This window comes from Lonchura striata, chromosome 5 (genome assembly GCF_050655825.1).
Source record: "Lonchura striata isolate lonStrDom1 chromosome 5, ASM5065582v1, whole genome shotgun sequence".
NCBI lineage: Eukaryota > Metazoa > Chordata > Aves > Passeriformes > Estrildidae > Lonchura > Lonchura striata.
This window is the reverse complement of record NC_140707.1, coordinates 46,682,409-46,707,374: the sequence shown is the minus strand read 5'-3', so window position 1 is coordinate 46,707,374 and position 24,966 is coordinate 46,682,409. Positions and strand designations below refer to the sequence as shown.

The window sequence follows — 24,966 nt, the reverse complement described above, 5'->3', positions numbered from 1 at the left end:
GCTCCGGAGTCCCGCCGCCGCAGAGAGAAGGCGGCAGAGGGCCGCCACCCCGTTGCCGGGAGACTCAAGCCGGGTGAGAGGGCGCGGGCTCCCGGCGGAGGCGCGGCGGCACCCGCAGCGCGCCCCGCAGGGACAGAGGCGGGCGCGGCGGCGTGAGGCCGGCCCCGCTGCCGCCCGAGCGCCGGGAGGGACCGCGGGCGGGCGCTCACCTGTCTGCTTCTCCCGGATCCCGGCCGCCATCTTCCCGCGCCGCCGGCCCGGCCGCCCCGCCCCGCCTGCGCAGCGGCGCGACACGTGGCGAGCCCGGCCGGGGCGGGCCCCCGGAACCCCGGTGACGATGGAAAACGCGGGCCTGCGCCGTGCCCGCCGGAGCACGGGGACGGCCTTCCGCACCGCTTTGCCAGTGAGTGCGGTGGAGGGTACGCTCTCAGAATGAAGTTTCAAGAATAACTGAAACAGCTTCGATACTGACCACCTCATGACTAAATGGAAAGACTGATGTTTCAAAACCAAGGATCTAGCTACAGATAATGTAGTTTTAGTGAGTAACCACAATGGAATATAGTTACAAGCTTGCTTCTCTTCGCCTCACGTCGCACATGCCCACAGGCCCCCTGCCTTTCTGCCCTTGCAGCAATCCCACGGGGAAAGAGCCGCCTTGCTCAGCTCCGGACAAAATGGATAAACATGCCATGTACACCTTTATGTAAATCTACACAAATGAAACTACAGAAAATAGTGATAACACTTCTAGAGCTAAAAATACATAAATCAACAAAATAAAAACACGGAAGCTACGTAGTTAGCCTTTTATTGCACTTTGGACATATACACGGTATTTCCCATAATTACTGATTATTTCAACACTGATGCTACAAAACGTTGCTTGAAGATGCAACAGTTTAGGCACTGATCCTGCAGAGTTCAAGTTAGTGCTAGAAAAATTTACAAAATTACATTGGATTGCATAACATTCTAAATACCATAACTTTAAAAATAACATTACTTATGTAATACAAAAAACAGAGGGCTAGAGTGTAGCTTTTTAAAAAACATTAACATTTTGAAAATTATTTTCTGTATATATATGATTTGATGGCCCAAAACCATATTTTAATTTTTCTTTTTTCCTATTAGGCATTCCCTTAGGTAAGAAACAGTAAAGTTTGGGCTTTAAACATGTTTTATCATATAAAATAGATTCAAAATATACTTGAAAGGCATTGTTTGTAGGCTTTTATTCTAATTTTTTTGATACTATTTTCAAAATGCATCTGCAGAATGTGAGTGTGAATTAATAACTAATACTCTCAAAATTCTCATGTTTTCAAATTCCAGGACAACATAACATCTTAATGAAAATAATCAAAGGTGCAGCATACAATGGTTTAGACTTTTTGTATGAACAAATCTTTTCTCCTTTGGACTATATTTCACTCATCATTCAGTTAAAAAAACTAACAGCTTTTTCTGAAAAGCATCCTCTGAATGGGTAAAAAAGCAAGTCACAAATTTCTTATTCCTTGGTTTTTCAAACATAGAGGTAAAATACTTGATGGTGTTTTTTGTTATATCTGCATTAAGGAGACCATACTAAGACCACTAATAGAAATATATTACCGTTTAGTAGAAAATTATAAAAAATTATTTGATGTGCCAATTCCAGACTGAAACTAAGCGTTTGATGCAGAAACTGTGGGGTGAAGTTCTTTGGCCAAATACAAAAAGGACTGCAATAAGTTCTTTCATGATGCTGACAAATCTTATAAAAGATTCAGCTTCTATAAGAATATATTTAATACGCACCTGATGCATACACAACTATTCTCCCTGTGTTACAGAAATACTGAAAGTAAACAGCCTAATTTCAGGTGTGCCTCAGGCTATGTTTATGTAAAATGAAAACTACCCCATAATATTGCACTTCAGTGACCTGCTACAACAATAAAAAATCTAGGGTCCTTACAGCTGTATAAATTGTTTTTACACTGTCAAGACAAGGCAGGCAATTCTGCTTGGAAGTTAGCTTATTCAATGGAATTCTAATGAACAGTTCAAATAAATTTGTGACTGGTCTATACAAATAAATGCTAAATATGAGAAAATTCCTTTCCATAGCAGCATTCAGGAATACAACTTGAATATATGAAGTATTATATTGGACTGTCTAGATAGAGCTGATCAAAGCAACAGAAAAGGAAAAGACAACTTGTCCTGAACAGGTACATGTCAGTATTACACAATGGGAACAAAATCTGTGCAAGAAAAACCCTTTCAAGCAATATTACATGCTATGTTTTAACTCACTTTACAAATTCAGTGTTTGGATATAGCATTGTATAGCAGATAGTTTTAAAGTTGACATTTTTTACAACTGGCATATAGGTTAGTTCTACCTTTATATAAAAGCCTTTCAATTGCCGAGTTCAAAAGTATTCAGCAGTAAAAGATGTGAACTCTATTTTTATAATCTCAGGTATGTTTTGAAGACTTATGTTCCCATTGTTTTATTATTTCTTTCTCCACTGAAATTTTTAAAATGCTGTTTATTAAGTTCCAGGTTCTGAACAATTTCTCTTGTCACTGCAGGTACCAAAAGTCCTTGTCCTTGAAAATTACTCATAATCTGCTTGCTACTTTAGTAAAATCTGTAGTTCTCAAATGGAAGAATAACATTACAGAACACATTTATCATTAGCTAGGCAAGAAAAACAAATACTGCACTAATTTTTAAAGTATAACATTATTTCTGCAGGAAACTCATTATATTTGAAAAATACAAACATACAATATGAATCCTTATCATGTAAACAAATTTGTATCCAACCACTCTTCCTATAATGGTAACAGACCATTGTGAAGGCTAAGAATACAAAGAATTTATTGGCAGAAGGAGAGTAAAAAATTTTGCAAAGATCAGAAACACACAATATTACTGGAGAAAAGAAGATACTGAGAAAATGCTTAGTATAGAAACAAGTCAAATTACATTTTCCAAGAGATGGTATGTTTATTTTAAAGGAAACTTGAATGTGCTTTTGGCCAACAAGTGGAAACCACTGTTAATCCTGTCTTAATTTCTAATATTCTTAAATTTATTATGACAAGACTGATGAGATTAGACTGTTTTAGGCATTAGTAATGAGAAATGTCTTATCTAAGACTTGCAATGATTTCCTTAGACTTTCCATTATTTTTTCAGAAGCACCTATTAATTTATAATTACTGTAGATGTACTTTCTTCCAAGGAATTCAAATGTAAAGCAATCCTGCTTATATTTTCAATTCAAACCAAACTATATTAATAAAAAAATGTATGATTACTTTCCGGTACTTTGAAGAATGTGCATACACATAGACACAGACAGATACATATGTATCTATATTACATCTATAGCACAGCTTATGTTAAGGACATATAGCACAGGTGGTCAAAACTAACAGAAGGAAATAGTATAATTTCAAAACAGAGAGCAGCATACATTTAAAAAGAATGTATTTAAATGTCCTTTTAATGTCATAATTTTAGCATTAGCAACATTAAAGTGTTGCTATATAGGAATTTCACTACTTATATTTTACAGCTTAATAGCCCAGCCATTTGCACAAATTACTGCAGCACTAAAATATATTTTAGACAGTGCTCAGACTGTGTCTACAACTGAACTGGAAGAAATTAGAATCAAAGCTAGAAAAGTGTCAGGCCAAGACAAGTTTGATAGGAGACTGCCTTTAGTTTAACAAAGAGTTTTAGTGCATGGTCAAATGAAAATAATGGAAGACAAGTTTACATGCCTTAATGAGCAACGAACTTTTATTCTTTCATACTCAACAACATTAAGTCTAACTCCTATATTTCACTTTGAAAAACCACTCATCGTTGCATATTCAATATTTCCTTCTGGTTTTTTACTATTTTAGCTCTATGAGTAATTAAAAATTAATGTATGACAGTAGAATGCAGAAATGTGCAAATGTCCAAAATTTTGTTTAAAAACAGAGACACAAGTTGAACTGAATTTTGTTCTTATGCTATATTATTTTACCTGATTTCTCCAGACCTTCAATGCACTAGCCTTGATGACCATAAAACTACATGTATTTAAATTTTCCTAGGTTTTTATGAACCATCGGAATGTAAATTAATCAATACAAAACAATTACTGAAAAAATATACAAAGAACTGAAAAACTGCATCACAGTTTTATGCAAGACAATGCTCTTCAGCAATTATCTTCAAAATGTACTTGGTTTGTTTTTGATAGATAAGTTACCTAAGTATTCGATACAATCCACATACTTACCTGTTACAGAGTGCGGTAATATTTCATACCTGTCTGCAGCAAAAGCTGACATTTAAGCTACTTCTGCAAGAGATGTAGGACTCAAAGTCAACTTCAAAAGGAAAATTGTTCAGGAGATAAAGTCTTTTTTTATTTGAAAATTGTTTTCTCATCTCCATAACATTACAACTTTTAGCATAATTTTGGAGGGAAGGTTAGAAAATAGTAAAAGCATGTTGTCCAAAAATACAGTAGCGAACTGAAAGCAGATGTTCCTGCAGAAAACTCAAATTTCCAACATTCATTAAAAGCAAAAATACTTACTCCCTTTCAACCCTTAGTGTGTTTCTGATGGTGAGCTCCATTTTATTTTTGAACTGTTGATATGTCTTTGTTATAGGAAGTTCTAAGCAATTAAGAAGTCTGTTTCCAATGGGATACCTTATATGCAAAAATTTAAGAGTAGGTTCAGGATCAAAACCAACAGATGGTATGTAATAGGAGCCTGTTACAAAAAGCAGAATATCCTCCAATGTCACTAGGGAGTCACCACCTAAAAGAAAAGGATTAAGTTTTATCACAGAGTGTCTATTACACATAAACCATTACCCTGCATGTTAAGTGCTAAGAGGAAAAAAAAACCCATATGAAATCAAATCAATATGGTGAATAAATATGCAGCTCTCTGGCTACCTAAGAAAAAGTTTAGCAAGAAAAACCCACTTCAGTTAGTTCTGAAAGATCTTAAGTGAACACAAAAATCTTTTCTGCAAGGAAAAGATAGAAAACAGTGGTCTTTTAAGACTTCAGACAATCTATCTAATAGAGGATTTTTCTGTATCACTTAGGTTGTGTGTCGGATTTTTATTTTTTAATTCACAGTAATCTTAGAGCCAATCTTTCAGATATTTACCACTCTAAAGGTTTGGGCAACAGTTTCAGAAATTCTAATTAGTAAGAAAAAGGGGGAAGAAGGAACAATTAGGAACTGATAGTGACAACAAAACTTTGATTTATTTACATCACTGAAATCTAAAAATCAAATTCTGTATGTATACCAGCAACTGAATAACCTAGACAGGGAAGGGGAAGATTTTTCATTATTAAAAAAAAACCCAACCAAAACTTACTTTCCACATCTTGCAGATAGCCCATCCAAAAATCAGCACCTTCATCTGATGAGGAATGGATTGTAAAGAGATCGCAAACAGTTTCTGCTGAAAGTATCTCGGGTTTGTGGCAAAATATGCTAGAGAACACATGTGGGTGCTTTTGCATTTTCTCTAGAACACCAAGTGTTTTCAAACCCTGCCTAAAACTAGGAGAGGGGGATAAAAAAAGAGTGAGCATGCATCAGAACTCTGCATTTTATAAAGCTGTAAGATAGTATATAAAAACCCTTCCCCAACACCATTCTCCAAATCTTGTCAAGAAGGTTACACAGTAGTGTCGTTTTATCTCGGGAAATGCATTTAACTCTCATTTTAACAACTGAAATGTTTCTGTAGAGCTTTTTGGGGAAATGAAAGAAATATAATTAATATATGGAAATTAACCTCATTACCTGGTACTTAACTGTATGTACAAGGTACACTTTTAACTCTAGTAAGAAAACATAGCAATTCTCTTTCTTACAAATAACCCTTTGGAAAACAACTTAAATTCCTTCTTCACAGACAAAATGAGTTGTCTTAAAAGATAGCCTTTGCTTGGCTTTTGCAAGTTTGCATGTGCTTATATGCTGTTATTTCTGCCTGTGACAAATGCAGACAGCACTATCCTGGGCTGTACTAGGAACTGTATTGCCAGCAGCTCAAGGGAGGTGATCTTTTTCCTCTGCTTAGCAGCAGTAAGGCCACACTAAGTGCTGTGTCCAGTGCCAGGTTCTGGCAAAGAGTGACTATGATGATTAGGTGACTACAGTATAACCCTTTGAGGAGAGGCTGAGAGAGCTGGGACTCTTCAGCCTAGAGAAGGTTCAGGTGTAATTTCAACATGTAGAAATATCTGAAGAGAATGTGCAAGGTGGTCAGAGACAGGCTCTTTTCAGTGGTGCCCAGTGGCGTAGAATATTTAACAGCTAAAATAATCAACTTTCTAGTTACTCAGTCCTTTATAGAGACAAGTAATTTCTTGTTCTACTCCCTTATGCCCATCTTAAGCCCATCTCCCAAAAGCACAAAACTCCACTACCTCATGGTGTTTAAATGCTTAAGTTTTTAAGTAAACTTAATGTTTACATGTTTAAATTAGTCCATTTGTTTAAATACACTAATTATTATGTTTTACTTTTTAACTCACTAATTTTAAAATATTATATAGATTGTTAAAACATGCCAGAGGTTCTTGAACTGAAGGACTAAATTCTTCTGACCTTTGTTTAAAAATTCCTCACTTAAAGAATCAGTTTCTATAACTTTTCAAGACAGAGTTAATAAAATTGTCAGAGGTAATACTACATGTGAAGTTTAAATCAGGCTATGCTTGTTGGAAAAATTAGCACCCAATAAATTTTTACCGAGTAGATGAAGAACGCAAATTGGAAGTAAGGCCAGAGACCAACAAATAACAGTCAAGAGCCACAACTTTTCCAGCTAATGAGGTCATCACTACCTCACAGAAAAATCAATGCAATGCTTATGTTCTGAGCAGGCCAACTTACACTTCTGACAGTATTGCACTCCTAATAGCACACACAAACTCCCTAATTAGAACTCTAGAAAACTCATTTGAATTCTAAACATATGCTAAACATTTCTAAAACATAAAGATTCTAAATTTGAGCAATTCTGAATTGGAATTGAACATATGCTAGAGAATTTTACAGTGCAAAGGTCTTCATGATGCTGTAGTTTAAAAACTATGAATCTGCCTTCTTCATAAGGTTGCAAAGGGAATGTAATGTGGCCAAGGAGAAGTCAGAGCAGATATGTAGAGAAATTTTTTGGTTTAACTACTTAGTTAACAGTTGCCACTTAAATCAACCGAAAATTACAGTACACTTTAGTGGTTTGAATGGAGAATAAGTAAGAATACCTAAAAGCTAGTTTTAGCAACATATTATTTAGAGCTGCAGTGAGGAAAAGAAGCAAGAAATTCAAAAACTCAAGCAAAACAAACCTTTCTAAGGGTAAAGCAATTCTCTTGATTACATGATAGATGAGTATGTCATTCACCAGCATGTTCTTATCACATAAAGCTGTTACAGGTCTTAAACATCCAGCAGCAGTGAGGAATTCACAGCAGTCCTGTAGTGTAGACTGAAGGCTGGACAGACTATTTGCATATTTTATCTGCATAAAAAGATAATTTAGGCACTTGTTTACTACATGTGTGTGTACAAATATGTGAAAAATAAACTTTTTAATTTCAACAAAATTTATATTTAATAAGTCCTTCTTTAACTCCAAATACAGTCTTGAACAAGAAATAATATCAAACTTATTGCACATTACCATTTTTATAGTTTGTGCTACATCAACATCAGCAACATCTTCCAAAACTGGCTTCACATTCTCTGGACCATAGACAAGACAATTGAACAGTGTTTTGGAAAAGAAGCCAGGAGGTGGACCACCATGAACCAGAGAAACAGCAATCATTTTACCAGCTTCAAAATAAAGATTTTCTTTTACAGCTGCAAAGAAAACAGTATACTTATTTAGACGCATAGAAATTATTTCTGATCCTCATTTTTTAATATAAAATGTCCTAGTGCTGTTTTTTCTTAATGACTTTTGCTATCTTCTGACAGTTCAAACTATAAGACCATATTTTTACATAGGAATACCACATTCTTTTACACCAACTCTTCAGCCACTATTAAGGTTTGGGAGATCTAACTTCCTCTTAAATGCATATTTAATTCTGAAGCATAAAAACTCAAAGAAGCTAACTTGGGGTCTTTTGGAAACACACTATGAGAAATAATGCTCTAGAAATTGGAGGAAAGGAAAATAATTAACAGAGAAAGTAAGTCCGAAAGAAATTCACTTAAAGAAAACAAATACACTAATTAAAAAGTTCTCAAAATTCTAGTTATATGCTGTTTCTTCATGGTTGTCATCAACTTTTCCAACTAACCCAAATTTTTAAAATTATAAATCCACACACCATCCCTCTTCAGAAATGAAAAAGTAAGAAAATCAATCCCCAATTTTTATCCTTTAGGACTATCCTTGTGAACTGACACTCATACTGGCTGAAGATTAAAAAATATTTTAAGTTATATACTTCTCAATTTGTTTTTGAACAAAGCAACCAATTACCTTGGAAATCAAAGGACAAGTTCTTTCCAAAGGAGCCCTCAAACAATGACGAATTCTGAAGGTGAAGCATTAATAATTGGAAGAAATGGTGTTTTGATACAGCAGAAGTATTTGTCTTCAATCTATTTTTGCAGTTTGAGAAATTTACTTCAATAGTGTTTGTAGGACTGAAGATGCGCTGTCTAAATCCTTTTAAAGCACTACTCCAACAATTTTCTGCATTGATGTTAAGTCTTGTTGCTTTTGTTTTAACTTGTATCTTTAACTCCTTCAGTATATTAGAAACTTCCTTTCTTTGCTGTTTTAAATGCCTACAAGAAAATTGCATGTATTTTCAGATGAAATCTATGATTCATAATTAACAACAAAAAACATTTAAATAATCTATTATGAAGAACACTACTTTAAATACTGTGGCACATTCAGGTATTGCCTGAATTATATCAGTAAAACATTTTGTATGTATTTAAAATTTTTTAACACTGTAGTGGCAAGTTTTAAAATACCTCTAAGAACTGAAAAAAGGAGGTAGAAATAATTACCCTGGCATAAATCAAATACTGATTTTCTTAATTCAGTGACTCCATCACAGTGCCAAACAATTATCCCAAGAGTTGACATGTAAACAACATTAAACAAGTGAGGAATTGAAGTTTATCATTTTGTGTTACAGATGTTTTGTAACCAAATTAGAACAATTGTTGTCACTATAACAAAAAAAGTATATTTGAGTAGGAAGAAAATTCTCCTTTAAAAAAACAAGATATTTTCTTTACCAGCTTCCAACCAAAACTATCTCAAATACTATATTTACTAGAAATACCATATTCCCTCATCAGAATTTTTAGCACATAAAGTAGAATCCATAAATTAACTACTCACAAGAAGATAATGAATTTTATATCCTTACACTGAATATTCTATATTAAAACATGTTGTTTCAGCACTGACTTTAGTACAGTCATTAACTATTCATATGGTACAAAAACATTAAAAATTTAGGACCTGTCTAATTAGAAGAAAGCAATTAGGATTCTTTTTATTCCCTATTTTCTAAAAAATGTTTAGCCATGTATCAGTAAGGACAAATATGCATTTCTGGAGTTCGATTCCCATGCTACCTAACCTAAAAACACTCACTAGGTTTCATTCTTTTTCCCTCACACCCCTCTAGCATTCTGCAAACAGCAGAAGCCTTTCTCAAGCTATGACTTCTGGTTTTACATGTATACTCATTTTTGCAGTGTCTATATACATATATACACACAAATATATATGCAGACTATATACATTCACACAGAGAAATATATAAGGATACTGCATATATACACAAATACATATGGATACTGTATATACATAGTCTATCACACACACAGAGACCCTCCCCCCTTGCATGGTCTTTAGTAAATACAGTAAAAAGTCATGTGCTAGATTATTCTTCAAAATAAGAAAAACAGAAGAAATACTTGTACCTCAGGGACCAGTTCCTCTTTGACATCACTGGAGATAGGGACATTGTCACTCTGTTGGATGCTGGCTGTTCTAGGTGTGAGCAAGGTGACAAGTTCTGGCACATTATCTTTGGTGATCTGTAAGTCAAAGCAGTATTTTAAGAAGATACAACTGAAGAATGCATTAACATTTTCTATTTCAAGATAGCAGTAGTTTCCCCCTAAATCAGTACTGAATCTCATTTGTATCTTCATTTCCATGAAGTCCAGCAGTGTCTGAACTACAGTTTTGAAAATAACAATTCTGTATTTTATTACGTTGTGCTCTTAGGATATGTTTTTAGTTGCATCTCATACAGCAGATGAAAAGTCCTGACTGACACAATAAGTAAAAACTAAAAATATTAGTTTCTACAAACTTGAAAAGTTTTTATTACAGCAGAGGAAAACATTATTATGAACATCTATCTTTAAGTCAGACTTCTAGAACGCTATTAAAATGGAAAAAATACCAATAAGCAAACTTAAATCTTTGCCATTTGTATAGTCTTAAGTTACCACTAAATTGTTAAAAATTCCTTTAACAAGGATCTATCTTTACAAAACTAAAAAAGTGGTTTACATGCCACCAAATCCAAGTAACTAGAGCAAATTCCCAGAGCTCATGGCTTACTTGGAAAACTTCAATCACTAAATTTTATTCCAATTTTTTTATTTGATTTGCAATTTTATGTAAATTTCTCTTATGAATAAGCCATCACTTCCTCATGTTCAACTATTATCTTATGGCAATGATCAATTTCTGTGAGAAAACAGAAAATTACACACTGGAGTAGAAAACTGCGTGGAGATCCAGATGACTGCCGAGGGGACTTCAGAGGTGGCTCTTCCAGCAAACAAGTTGTTCCATTTGTCTTTTCAGAGGTAGCCAAAGCACGCTTTTTCTGTTTGCTATACTTCCCTGTATGATTACATTATATTAATTTAATGAATCTGCTAGTTGTAAAGTATGCTTACATAACCTGAAGTTATCATTTAAGAAATCACTGTCACATCCATAACTTCACCTGATTTTGCAAAGATACTTCTGCATTCCATGCACTCCCAGTTTTGCTCCCATGACTTCATGGATGAACAGGCCAAATGAGTCCCACGAGAACCGCAGTACTGGCAACGCTTTATTTCCCATTTACTAAAATGAAAAACTTAGGTATTTAGAATCAGCTAGAAGAATGAGGCTAGTTAAAACAAAGACTAATCAATAGTAAATGCAATCCTGACACTAAACCAACAAAGCATAATTTTATCAGTCTGGTAGAACCGATTCTAATCAAGGAACTTTCTTCACACAAGATGTACTCATAAATGGCTGCAAAGCTACTCATGTTCCAGCAGCTTGCATTGAATGAGACTATTAGTACTCCTCTGTCCTCAAGTCAACAGATTGCAGGCACTATTTTCTTCTCATCCTGCTAGTCAGCAAACTCCCCTGTGTTTTACAGGTATCCACCAGTCAGCTTTTCCAAATAGCAATTCTTTTAAAGGAGAGCTTTCTAGGGAAACATTCAAACTACTGACCTAAGTCTAGTACTTTAACAATAACTTCTTGTAAAGGCTGTAAGTATTTTAACACTTAATAAATTGCTGAATTGAACTCTGAATGATATATACACAACATTATTTTAGGTATGTACTGTGTTGATGCACAAATTGTATAAAATGAGGATAAGGTAACTGAAAATCCCTTAAATTTGGTTTTCATGGCTTTCACAAGCAGATCAAGATAAACTTAGTATTGAAATATGATTATATTGAGTAAAACAAACACACTATCTAGACAGTGTGTTGGCTTGACATTAAAACAGGATGCCGAAAAATACTAAAATATTTACATAAATAGAAATTATAAATAACAATGAAAAATATGTCAAAAAACCTATCATACCTATCAGGTTCATTATAGTCTCTTCCTTTCTTGCAAAGACATTTTTTAACATCACAGTGTTGATAACAATGCAGTAAGTCTTGATATGCATTTTCTTCAAGTTCCCATGATGCATCCCTGTAAACAAGGCAGAAGATTGGATATCAGAACTCTGATTGTTTCAATGGGTTACTCTGTATTCTGAAAAAGATATATGCAAAAAAACATATGAATATATTTCAATCATGTCATATTCTAGGTAACAGAGGGGGAAGAAAATCCTAGTAATTAAAATAAAACTATAAAACACATAGACTTTCTCTTGCATAAAGTTGCTTTGATTTCAAGTATTTATTATTTTTCGTATGACTTCAGTGACAGAGCAGAAGATAGGAGCTGTATGGCTGAGTAATCAGCCAATTACAATTCTGTCTTGACAGAAATTCAGATAATTAAAACTTGGACTTAGAAAATACACTTCTTAGCAATCTCTACATTGAGGAAAAAATATTTTATTTAGGAAGTGCCTTTATCTTCTAATTAGGTTTAGAATTTAAGCTGAATCATGGCATTAAAAATGACTTCTCAGAACTTTCTGTTTTGTGTTTGATTTCACCTCTTCAAATTTTTATGCATATCTAAAAGGAAACAGGCTACTCCTTACCAAACTGAACAATTCTACAACTGAAGATAGAACCAGCATTTCACATATTAATATCTGAAGTTCTTAGGAATAAAATAAATGCTTATAACAGCCTATCAAAGTTTTCCTGTAAGAGTAATCCTTAACAAAATTACTTACTTTTCTGGAATGTGTATGCCCATTCTCAACATTTCTTTTTGAAATTTGTCCTTGTTATTACATACTGTGCACCTAAAGAAAAATATCCCAGCACTCAAAGCTTGATACTGTGCCAAGAAAAAAAAAAAACACAACAAAGAAACAAGACCAATTATTGAATTACTACCATCCTTAAGATGACAATAAATTAGGTCTTAATATTCAGACACATTACATTCATAGATGCTGTCCTGACATGGGTGTTTTAAGATGGTACCAATCGTGATGTGACTTGACATTAAAGCAAACGGCAAGGATTTTCTCTTCCTTTAAAGGAAAGAGTTCATTATGCTAGAATGAGGTTCATAAATGAAAGCACCATCCTTTTCAGTCAACTTCTCCACATCTAGAATAAATTTACAAAAAGAATGCTGTAATTTTTTTCTGGTCCTGGATTTAGCCAAAGAGAACTGATGGATAAATTACATTTTCAGATTCTGCACATAATGACTTGCAAGAAGCTTGTTGAACTTCAGTTCCTGAAAGTAGCAAAGACATGAAGTATGTATCATACATGCAGAGACATGGAGGGGCCACAGGGGGAGAAAAATTAATAGCATTAAAACCTTAAAATCCTTTTGTGTTCATAATGCAATTTTAGCACTCTTCTTCAAACCCAGTATACTTCATATGTACTACCTACACTTAACAGTAAGCAACTGTTCCATCATTTTAAAACAGAAATGTGATCTCCATGTATGCAGAAAGACTGAAAGGGAGAGCCTGTATTACCTGCAAACATTCTCGATGAAACCAAGCATTTTTACAGCAAGGACTTTTCAATACAGTGTACACTGGAAGATGTTCAACCAAATCCAGGCATATTGTGCACTGTGAAGCTCCTCTAGGTTCTTTATCCATAAACTCTTGGACTGGTCTATGTTCCCAACAGTAAGATCTAAAATGAGTAATTTATTGTTCCGTTAACAAAATAACATTTTAAGAACCTTCTTCATAAAATTTGAAGACCGCAAAATTAATTAATTAATCGATTTCTCATACGTAAGTGCTATCCAACAAGCTAAAAATGCAGACATACTGGTTTTGGCTAGGCTAGAGTTAAATTTCTTAATAGTAGCTTGTATGGTGATTTGGATTTGTGAGGAAATCAGTGTTGATAACACAGTGATGTTTTAGCTAAAAAATCTGAGCAGATCTTTAACAGAGTCCTTTTCTGTTTCTCAAGCCTCCCCACCACTGAGCAAGCTAGGGACACACAAAGAACTGGGAGGTGACAACTGGGATGGCTAATTCCTACTGACCTAAGGGATATTCCATACTACGACATCCAGGAAATGCAGCTCTAGAACAAACCTTTCTGAAAATCCCTCACCTTTACACGTACTTAAGATAATTCAAGTTGTCTTGTATTAAGTGCCTTCCAGACTCCAATCCATCCACCCTACAAACTCAACTCACAACAAGGATAATGCACTCAAGAGTATTTTGACTACAGCCAAGATGCTAGACAGATGACAGTAAAAGAAAACATTTTTTTTGACATCTGATATTAAGCCATTTCCCTTGCAGTTCATCTCTAATAAACTTTGAAACACAACAAAATCGTAGATACTGTGTTTTGACTGCTGAGAGATACAGGTAGCCAAAGCTCTGCCATTTCAACAAAGGCACAGGAGACAGGCAACAAAACCAAAAAGCAAACGAAAAACCAAAAAGGCAAACAAAAAATCCAAATTGACCATTATGCAATTTATTTTAGAGTTCAGAATTTACTGCTCAATTTTATAAACAACTACTTATATAAGCATAAAGTCATGTATTTAAAAGTGTTGAGAATTGAATTTATAACTATTAGGTACACAATCTGACTCTCATGTCTTCCACAAATCAGCTATTTGTTTCCTAGATAATCTGATGTCATTTGCAACTATCAGCCTATCCAATAACAAGCCACAAAAGAAACCCAAGTCACCTCCTGTATAAATATAATAAATTGAAAATGGAAAAACAACAAAGCCCCAAAACTCACCTGAAGTCTTCCATAAACTGGAAAATGCATTCCCTTTGTAACCCACAAGGAAAATGGTAACTTCGTTTGCATTTAGGAGTTACACATCCAATTGAAGCTCCCTTTTTCTTACAGATATTACATTTCTAGAAATAATTTGTTTTGGAGACAGAATATTAGCATTTTAAATACAAGTAAAACTACAGGAATGAAACCAATAGAAAAGTTACAAAAAGTGTAATAATAGTAGCTAGTAGATTAAAACTGAAACAAGACTAATGTGATTTAGCTCTGTTACAAAGAGTAAACATATGCAGTTATTTCCCAGACTTTATGTATTGGTTTATATGCATACTGTCTTGTAACATGTAAGATAACATACAAGTTATTTTACCATTACCTATAGTTTATATAGCTATAATAGGCATACACATATATAGACTTATATATGGGCATCAATAAATTATTTATTCTTAGCTTCAAGCTCAGCACAATGCCATATTATGAAAGTTTAATTCACTCTTATTTATCTGCAACTTACCCAAGGAATAACAATAGTTGCAAACTCTAGAGACCCAGGTAAGCTGACTTCAGTTGTGGGGTGAATTGTAATGGAGCATCCAGGCCACACTGTGATCTCAAATATTAACCAGGCCTCAGCCTGAACCAACTGCACTGGACTAAGCCTCTCTTGAGGCTCACCAGAAACACTGTCTGTTGCCAGGAACTAACAGGTATCTAATGAGCTCCTGTTTTATAACAAACTTCTTTTTCTTGCCTGAATAACAACCCAAGTGGAATAGTATTTTTGTTACTGAAAATTCAGATAAAGTTACCAACTCAAATTGCAGCCAGGATGGAAAATTACTGTCACTAAACCCATTCTTCCTGTGACCCTATAAACAGTGGTCCAAAGTGAGACCCTTGGAGCTCGACTCCCAGAAGACAAGGAGCTAATGTGCATATCTCAAACACTGATAACCACATGGCTCTGGGGCCAACCAGGGACAGTAACACAGAAGAACTGTTGGTGGTAACCAAGGACTATTGGTATGGACACACCATGAGAAAGAACAAGCTTTGACTGGAGCAGAGGGATTGGCAGAGATTCACTTGAAAGAACCACAGCACAGCACAGTGCAAGCACAGGAACATGCACTGGAAGTGAGCATGGACTACAGGGTAGGATTTGGACCCCCAAAGCCCTCCAACCCATTTCCAGAAAGGCTTGAAAGCACAAACTGTTTATGATAACTAATTTATATAGAGGGTAAGAATCTACCTTTGGGGTGGAGGAACCTATCCCCAGTAAGGTACTCCCAACAAAGCCCAGGCCAAGTGTGAAAATGACTAATAAAACTTTCTGACCTTTAGTGGACCCTCTGACTTTTGTCACTCCTGTCCAATGAGCAAAATCTTAGGTGCTTCCTTCTCCTTAAGGGTGGATCATTACAATTTCTACAGGGATTTTTTTCCTTGTGGCTTCCACAAATCCACAAATATACTTGTTAGATGTAAAATGCAGGTACTAAGAGCACTTAAAAATTACCTTTTTCCCCTTGTAAGACCCCAAAGACATATTTCTTACCAGTTTTGCAGCTCTTTTTACTTCTTTTCTAATATCTTTGATTAAAAATCCATTTACACCTTCATCTTCTTCACCCCTCTGCCAAATGCCACTTGACATCAACTACAAAAACAAATTAAGTACTTTAAAGCCTCCACCTAACCAAGAGATTTAAAATTACATATACTGTGCTTGTCAAGTAAGAGAGACGTTTAGTCTAAAAGAGCTCACATGGAAACATTTTAATGATTAAAAATCTGATACACAACACATTTTTGTCTGACATGACAATAACCAGGAAAATGAAAATAAGTACTTCATAACATCAGAGTATTTTATAATACTGTAGGGCCAAGGTAGTGTATTTTGTCTTCCTTTTTGAAGTATACAGACTATTCAGATAATTGTCAATTACTTTCAGCATATAAATCTTCAGAGGAAGCAAAATTAAATTAGCTTAGTTAATACAAATGACAATTGTGCTGTGAAGATAATGAAGCACAGTAGGAAGTAACTGTACTGAAGTGTCACCTAAGAGGAAAAGTAATTCACTTTAGAGAAGATTTAAATAAACACAGAATCAACTAGGCAAATCAGAAGAGCCTGAAGATAATTTAAAGTTAGGCAGCTACATTACAATCTTCAAATAACTGAAGAGTTTCACAACTTGGTGCTGTTTATATTCTTTACAGTCTCATTTTATAATTTCAATATAATATAATTTAAACTAGTTTTATCAATATTTTACTTAAATAAATGTAAGATTACATACCCAAACCAATTAAATATATTTTTCCAACTGTGAGACATTTGGTAAAGAATAATTAAACTGTCACTAATGTGCCTCTTCGTAGAATTTTTTTCTTATATAACATACACTACATTAAAGTAAAATCACAGGGCTTTGCTAATTTTTAATAGAAGTAGAGATAAAAAAATTAAAAGATACTGCAATGAGCTTTTTGCAGTTAAAATATCAGAGTCCTAAAGCTCAGTACTGCATGCATGCCTTTTCCTACCTGTTCATCAGGATAGGATTTTTTCTTATCATTTGATAGAGCCTTATATAGAAGACAAAATTACCACTAACATGGTATAATGGCCTCTATTTTCTTACAACTGCTTAAAATTTATTTAAAAACAATTTTTTCTGTGAGTTCAGAAAACCTCCACTTTCTTTAGTTTTTAATGGCTTCAGTATCCAAACTATTAAACTATCTTCTACAATCAACACTCTTTAAAATAACTTGTTGAGAAAACATACCCCCTACATTACTTCTGATACTTCACACCCATTTTAAAACTGGTTACAACAATTCAAATTATATTTATTAACAAACAAAAGACTTCTTTTTTATTGTAAAGTAGTAATGTTATTCTGAAGACCTGCAAAAATTTAGAGTTTGAGAGGAAATTTAAGCATACCTTTAAGAATATGAATCTTGGATAATGTAAAGGGTGATAATAAAAGCTGCAGGTTATATCCATAGCTTTGGTTAAATTATACACTTCTGCTAATTAGTGAAACAATACCAATATCATCAACAGGGTATAACTTAACTGAAAATCAGGACTTAAGTGTTAACAATGTTCTGTGTAATGTCAGAGAACAGCTCACAGCCAGCAAGAAATATTGAGAAATATTTTCTGTACTTTCCACACTGGGTGGAATTTTCACATTTCAAATTTGGAAACTACACTTTTATTATAGGAGGCAATACGTAAGTGCAAACTGTTCCTTTTGTCTTAACATGTACCTTCACTGCTATTTGCTATGATAGGTTACGAAAATTAATGAATTCCTTTAAATGGACCATGAACAGAATTTAGCTTTGAATAAAGGCTTGTTGGGATTTACTTATTTCATCTGCTGCACCAGGCAAGTACTAGCTTTCAAGATTATGAGTTAAAGCTCCCATTTCAAGCTTTATAACAAAATTGTTACAACAACAGGACAGGTTATTAGTATCAAATACTGGTTGCACTTTATTTTCAGTTGAAACAGAAAACTCCAAGATCAATACCATACACTTACCAAACAATAGTAATGAACAGTGAGACTGTATTCCACATAGGTCCTTTTTTCTCCATACTTTTCAGGGCAGTCATCTGTCCGTCCACAGAGAACACAGACTAAAATATAAATATAGAATCATGTTTATAATCACAGTGAGTGTACTGGATTTACTATGCATCAGCTACAGAGCAGTAGCTTTCACCTCTTTTAATGTATCTTCAAGTAGATTACTGGATAAAGGACAGTAGATATCCCTTTCCTTAATGCTGAATTTTATAACAGATGCAGAAGAATGTACTATTTGTTCCTCCTCTATTTACTAGAAAGAAAATACTTCACCAGCCTGCTGATTCAGGAGTGGTCTATTACCCAAGCTAAATTCTATTACCCAGGCTGTGCTCCCAATTGAAATATTCTCCCCGAACACCCAAAAAGAATTATCAAATAGCCAACAATGTTGAGGTGCATGTGAAATGTCATCTAGTTGCTATCACAGCTTCTAAAACCATTTAATAATTTGAGACAACACTACATTTAACTAAAACCTTGAGGATTTCTCACTTACTAAAGCTTCTAGCCCACTATCATAGATCCATGGACTTTTAATAGCTTCCCTTTAATTCCCAGTAGGTGTACAAAATACAGTTACAATATTCTAAGATTTAGAACAGTCACAGTAATAACAACAGGGTTACTGTGTCAGCCTACCAAAGTACTGAATGGTACATCTCAAACACAGCTCTGCATGATTTGGGTGCTAAATTCACAAGATTACTTTCTTTAAACATCTGCAGAAAACACTATTTTAAAACAGCCTAATTACAGCAAACAAACCCAAAGAAGTTTTAAGTTATTTCTTTTGCATTTCCTGAGACAAGTGGTAGTTCCAGCACAATTCACAGAATGGTTAGGGTTGGAAATGACCTCTGGAGATCATGTGGTCTAACCCCCTGCAAGACAGGGCCACCTACAGCAGGTGACACAGGTCCTTGTGCAGGTGGGTTTTGGATGCCTACAAAGGTGAGCTCATGACCTCTCTGGGCAGCCTGCTCCAGTGCTCTGCCACCCTCAAAGTAAAGAAGCTCTTCCTCATGTTGAGGGGGAAGCTCTTGTGTTTCAGTTCATGACCATTGCTCCTCATCCTGTCACTGGGCACCACTGAAGAGTCTGGCACCACCTCTTGGCACCTGCCTCTGAGATATTTATATGTGTTAGTGAGATTCCCTCTCAGTCTTCTCTTCTCCAGACTAAACAGGTCCAGCTCCCACAGCTTCTCCTCAAGAGAGAGATGCTCCAGATCCCAAATCATCTCTATGGCCTCTGATGAACCCTCTCAGGAACTCCTTTATTTCTTGTACTGAAGAGCCTCAAACTGGACACAGTAATTTGATTATTGTAAACTCACCTGCTCTTTGAGCACAAATAAAACAAGTTATGACTAGTATTATATATGCAGATTAAGTATTTCTGAAATTATTTGATAAAAACTTACTTTTTGTGCTTTGAACATCAAAATTATTTGTTTTACTCATCCCGAGTTCTTCTTGGCTGTCTGTCATGCAAAAGAAACAAAGCATTAAATACATCCAGTGCATTAATGAACATTATGTACCTCTTTTATGTTTATTTAAAACTGCAAAAAAAAGCCATAAACTCTATAAACTAAGTGGGATTATGATAAAAGAATATAATAATTCAACTGTTATTGTGAGAGACAGGGGTTCAGAAAGCAGGATGTAATTGTCCAGAAAAAAATTCATAGATCATGAGAGATATAGCAACTTTTACCTATTTCCCCAAACCAACAAACAATATATTTTATTTTCAGAAGAGAAAATAAAGTCCAATGCAATAGCTAGTTATCTACAAACTTAATTGTACAGAAGAGTGCTTACTTATTTTAAGTAACAGAAATAATGGTTCACAGATAACCCAAGAAGCAGCTCTGACTTCTGGTCAAATAAAGATTGTACTAATAACAAAGAACTTGAAAACAGAAAATAACTGGGTAGTGATGTGACTGTGAATATTTGGAGAAAATGCAGGATCCTGGCCTAATCAGAGAAATCCTGATCCACAAAAAAGGCCAAAAGAAAAAAATCCACAAACTAAAAAGATGAGAAATTCAAAACTGGGACATGCATACAAGGGAATTTACACCATGTAGGACAATGTATTTTACATTCTGAAGTAGAAAGTAATTTACTTAGAAACAAACACTGATCTAACTTGCATTTCTTTCAAACATCACGTGAGCTACCCTTTACTGTGTACCACACCATGCATCCTACCCTAGCCCACCTTGGAAAAAAAAAAAAAAAACGAACCCAAAACAAATAATCTCTAATTTCTTCACCACAGCACCAAAAAGTTTATTCTTTCTCAGAACCCTTCTAGGAACACATGTGTAGATCTTTGACTTGCCTTCCCTTAGGAAGCTGAAGAAAATATTACTGAAGTTCTGCAAGCCAGGAATCACAAGTGATGGCCCGCATCTCCAGGATGGAACCCAGATTGGCAGACAGCTCCCTCTTGTAAGTTGAAGCGAACAGGGAAGCAGCCAGTAACAAATCCAAAGTTCAAACCAGAAGCCTGACAGCCTGCCAACTACCTGTGGTCCAGTATTTCCAGTTTTGATGACTACCAGATATCAGCTTCAGGAACAAACTTTAGGCTAATTCAAACTATTGCAAATAAGGCACTGTAGCAATTTTACTGAACACTGAGGGAAGAAGGCATATTGAGAAAGAAAAACAGAGGGAGGCAGAAGTCTCAGGCACAAGGCAAGTGCCCTATGCCACTGAGAACCGGAGTAGTTGCACTAAGGACCTTGGCCACAAAATGGAAAACAAAGCCAAAAGCACCACCATTAAATTAGATGAAAATGTTCCTAAAGACACACCAGATTAAGTAAGTGACTTCTTATTTCCCAGAAACACACTTCCCTTTTTCTAAATAAAGAGGCATAACTATACTAATCAGGTACAGAGGGAGCAAATGACCCAGAGCTCACACACATTCCCTTTCTTCAGGATTTCCCCAGGATGGTCACTGTCGATTTTGCCGTTCTCACCCTCCTGCGGCAGTACAACCAGAAACTGCCTACACAAGCCACATAAGCTTTTTTTTTTTTTTTTTAAAGCCTTACAGGTGGACAAATCACATATGTGGCTGAAAACAAGAAAATCACCTTCCCACCTTTCCTTGGCTCCAGCAAAATAGTAAGAAAAAAGACAACGTCATACCACCCCCAGTTCCCTCTACTTTTCTCAAATTCTTTCAGGCAAGTGAACCCAAACTTCGAATTTACAAGTTAAAAGATAGGTGGATCAACCGTTGAGGCCTCCTCCTCTGGGGCTTTTGACAGGAACAAAGCAATCAATTCCGCATCTGTCTGTTTGCAAGGCAGGAAGAACCGCATTATGGCCCACTGTCTAGAACACCGGTGTAATTAAAATGTATCTACTTTGCCTAAACAAGCTAGAAAAGTTCTCAGAGTGGGTGTTTAGATTTTGCTACATTCTGTAATTTTTTAGTGCTCCATAACTCAACGCGTTTCAAGTCTTTTAACTAGAGATTAAAAAAAAAAACAAAGCCAGCCCCAAGAAGCACGGTATCAGGCACACGTTTTCCTCAGGACAGGAACAAAGGAAGTCTCCCGAAGCTATCTGTGCACCCCGAATTTCCACACAGCGGGACCTCCAGGTCACCCCGCGGTCACTCCCCGGAGCCGTGTCCCGACAAAGTCGCGTCCCTCGGCCCCAGCCCCGAGCGGGCGCGGCAGCGCTCCCGGCACGTCCCGAGGAGCCGAGGATGGGGCGCAGGCGGCCGCGCTGCCCCCGCGCCGCGCCGGGCCCGCCCGGGTCCTGCGCGGGACCGCGGCCGGTCCGGTATCCCGCCCGCTCCCTCCCGTGCCGCACTCCGCGTCTACCACCAGCGCGGAGGAGAGCGGGAGCACGGCTGGTTAGCTACTCGCGGAGCTCCCGCCGCTCCCCAGAGCACGGGCTGAGAGGCTGCCGCGCCTTCGCTCCCCGCACGCCGAAAGAAGGGCTGCCGCCTCCGCGCCGCGGGAGCCGCAGCACCGGGCCGGAGCCCCGCGGGCGGCACTCACCGCTCGGAGCGGAGCGAGCCGGGCCGCGCCGCGCCAACCGACGGCGATTCAAACGCCAACATCCGCCCCCCGCCGGAAGCGCGGCCCGCCCCGCCCAGCGCCCCCGGCCCCGGGACCGCGCGCGGCAGCTCCGGCAGCCTCCTGTGCAGGGTTTACCCGGGAAATAATAACTCGCGTGCTTGGTAAAAAAATCCACCTTTTTTTTTTTTTTTTTTTTTTTTTTTTTTTTTTTTTTTTTTTTAATTTCTGTCTTCTGCAGCTTACTCTGAAGGGGTCGAAATTGTCACCATGTGAGGCTGACCCTTTTTTCCCCATGCCTGCAATGAAATGGAATTTCTCAGTGAAGTTCTGTATTTGATGTTTGTGCCGGTGTTTTTCCATTGGAATGCCATTGGTAGCGCACAGTGTTACAAGGGAGGTCTTTGCAGCGCCTCTGGGACTTGGCGAGTGTCGCTGCAGTCCCGAGGTCCCGCGATGGGAATGCTGCGCGGGTGCCAGCCCAGCGCCCGCGCCCCGCACACCGCCGGGCGCGGCTCTCCCCAGGCCGCTCTCTCCCATCCCTGCTCCACACCTTTATTCCCCCCTAACAAACGTGTGGCTGCTGAGCCCGGCGTCTCTGCAGATCCCCAAGCTAGAGCCCAGGTCACCTGCCCTGGCTGGAAGTGCTCTAGCTGCACGCAGAGACGGAACAGAGAGTTTATCTGGAATCTGGAGTTGGTTAGGCAGGAGTGGTGACTTACAGCTTGATTTCACACAACTGGCCTCTTTGTCCCGCTGCCTCTCTATTTTCCTGTGTATGTTCACCTATAATGTACCTTCATCACACCCGTTCCCCTAAACATCCCATAACGCCTTTTGCACCTAAAATACCCTGTAATGGCTTTGCTCTTTCCTGACAAATATGTGATCATCTTCCCTCCTCATCAGTTAGGAAGTTCCAGCTTAATCTCCATGGGACGGAATGTTTCCTTCAATGACCTGTCAGAGTGGTCTTTGCCACAGTCTGGGTTACTTCCTGCGTTTGTGTATCTGGGGTTTACCTACTTCTGTGTTTTGGCCAAGTCTTGCATTGCTAAACACCTGTTAATCCTTACAGTCTGTGCTTCAGAAAAGAAAATAAGGAAGTCTGTGCATATGAAACAGGGTGAAAGGTAGAGAAAGACAATTATAGGTAATTATTTTCTTCCTTAAAAAAAAAATTAACTTATTTTTGTTGATTTTTCTAAATGTACCACAGTATGGTGGGTGTTCCATTTTATCCAATAACCAGTGACTGACCTGCTATCCAGGACAGATTCCATTTTCTTTCATGGATTCAAATGCACATTTTCACGTTTTCACGAAGTTTAGGGTGTTGCTCTTGTCTGTACCCTGTCTGGTTTCCTGACTATTCTAATATATATATATATATATATATATGTATATATATATATATATATATATATATATATATCAGGAATTGCCACACTGCCAATGGAAATTATAAGCTTATTGTTAAAAATAGGTTAGAAACTGTTGTAAAATAATTGATAATTGTTAAGCATGTACTGTTTAGTTGTTATATTGTAAAGGGGTTAAAAGGGTAGTTATAAGAAATACGGTACTCAACATACCATATTACACCCAAGTAAAGTGCATCACCCCCCCAGCGAAATGTGCCAGCCTGGACGGAACTGTAATGGGCCAATCAATCCTTAAACCTTCATGCAAATGAAAGGATCTAAACAGAAACCAATCCAGAGGGACAAAAAATAGGATGAAAAGGGCATCTGACCCCGCTGCAGCATCCTCGATGGGAACTGCCCCTTGCTTTAGGCCTTCCTTTGTATTATAATAAATGCTGAAATCACTTTTAGTACCGGGAGTGTGGTCCCATGTTTAACATTAATGTTGTCTATCCCAGTCTTCCACATTCTGGATATATCTGTCTCAAGTAACAGTGTACCGAATAAAGGATATTATCATACTACCTCCATCTTTTGTAATATATAGCACTATTTCTGGTATATAGTACAGAATATATTTGCTATATTTGTAGCAAATATAGCTACAGATTGGAAATATTCTGTATTTGGAATACAGTGAATTGTATGTATGTATGCATGCATGATTTCAAATACAAATATGTATTTGGAGTCATACATACATACATACATACAATGTATGATGATTGTATGTATGATTCCAAATACAGAATATTTCATTTTGGTTCAGGTGTTAAATTTTGTTAGAGTTATGAAAATTATTATTATAGTTATTGTTATGTGTAGTAAACATAATTCGAGCCATTAGCTGTATGAAATATACAATATTGAATACTTGTTAGATTATGCTCGTTTGTACTAGCCCCCGCCCCGCAGGCGGGCCCGGGTGTATATTAGAAAGTGATTTACAAGTAAGAGGGTGAGTCTCGCCAGGAGATGGGCCGTGTCTGGAGAGATACGGGGACCCCAGGCGCTGATCGTCGCGTGAACCACCCGGATGGATATCATGGAAATCCTCGGGCAGATACATGTGAATGCAGCGTTCCCGTAA

The 24,966-nt window shown here is 36.8% G+C and overlaps 2 protein-coding genes across 3 annotated transcripts in view; both read right to left on the bottom strand.

Moving 5' to 3' along the window:
* Positions 1-273, bottom strand: part of SCFD1 (sec1 family domain containing 1) — a 48,713-nt gene extending 48,440 nt beyond the window's left edge. The window contains exon 1 of the mRNA XM_021539329.3: positions 210-273. Within this exon, the coding sequence (XP_021395004.3) occupies positions 210-240 (31 nt within the window). The 5' untranslated portion in view covers positions 241-273. The remainder of the gene's footprint in view (positions 1-209) is intronic.
* A 522-nt stretch (positions 274-795) lies between these two features.
* Positions 796-22,481, bottom strand: G2E3 (G2/M-phase specific E3 ubiquitin protein ligase). Of its 2 annotated transcripts, none has more exons than XM_021539328.3 (16): positions 22,432-22,481; positions 19,813-19,872; positions 18,339-18,436; positions 16,325-16,426; positions 14,758-14,882; positions 13,500-13,665; positions 12,729-12,835; positions 11,948-12,064; positions 11,070-11,194; positions 10,831-10,963; positions 10,024-10,140; positions 8,552-8,862; positions 7,739-7,920; positions 7,404-7,576; positions 5,414-5,601; positions 796-4,836 (listed from the first exon to the last, which is right to left on the bottom strand). In XM_021539328.3, the coding sequence occupies exons 2-16, from the start codon at positions 19,850-19,852 to the stop codon at positions 4,604-4,606; spliced, it is 2,217 nt and encodes a 738-aa protein (XP_021395003.3). In that variant the 5' UTR covers positions 19,853-19,872; positions 22,432-22,481; the 3' UTR covers positions 796-4,603. The 2 variants fall into 2 exon arrangements, with proteins under 2 accessions (XP_021395003.3, XP_085436558.1); XM_085580432.1 differs by lacking the exon at positions 22,432-22,481 and adding an exon at positions 20,741-20,969 and having other exon boundaries at positions 19,813-19,868.
* Positions 22,482-24,966: the final 2,485 nt, after the last annotated feature.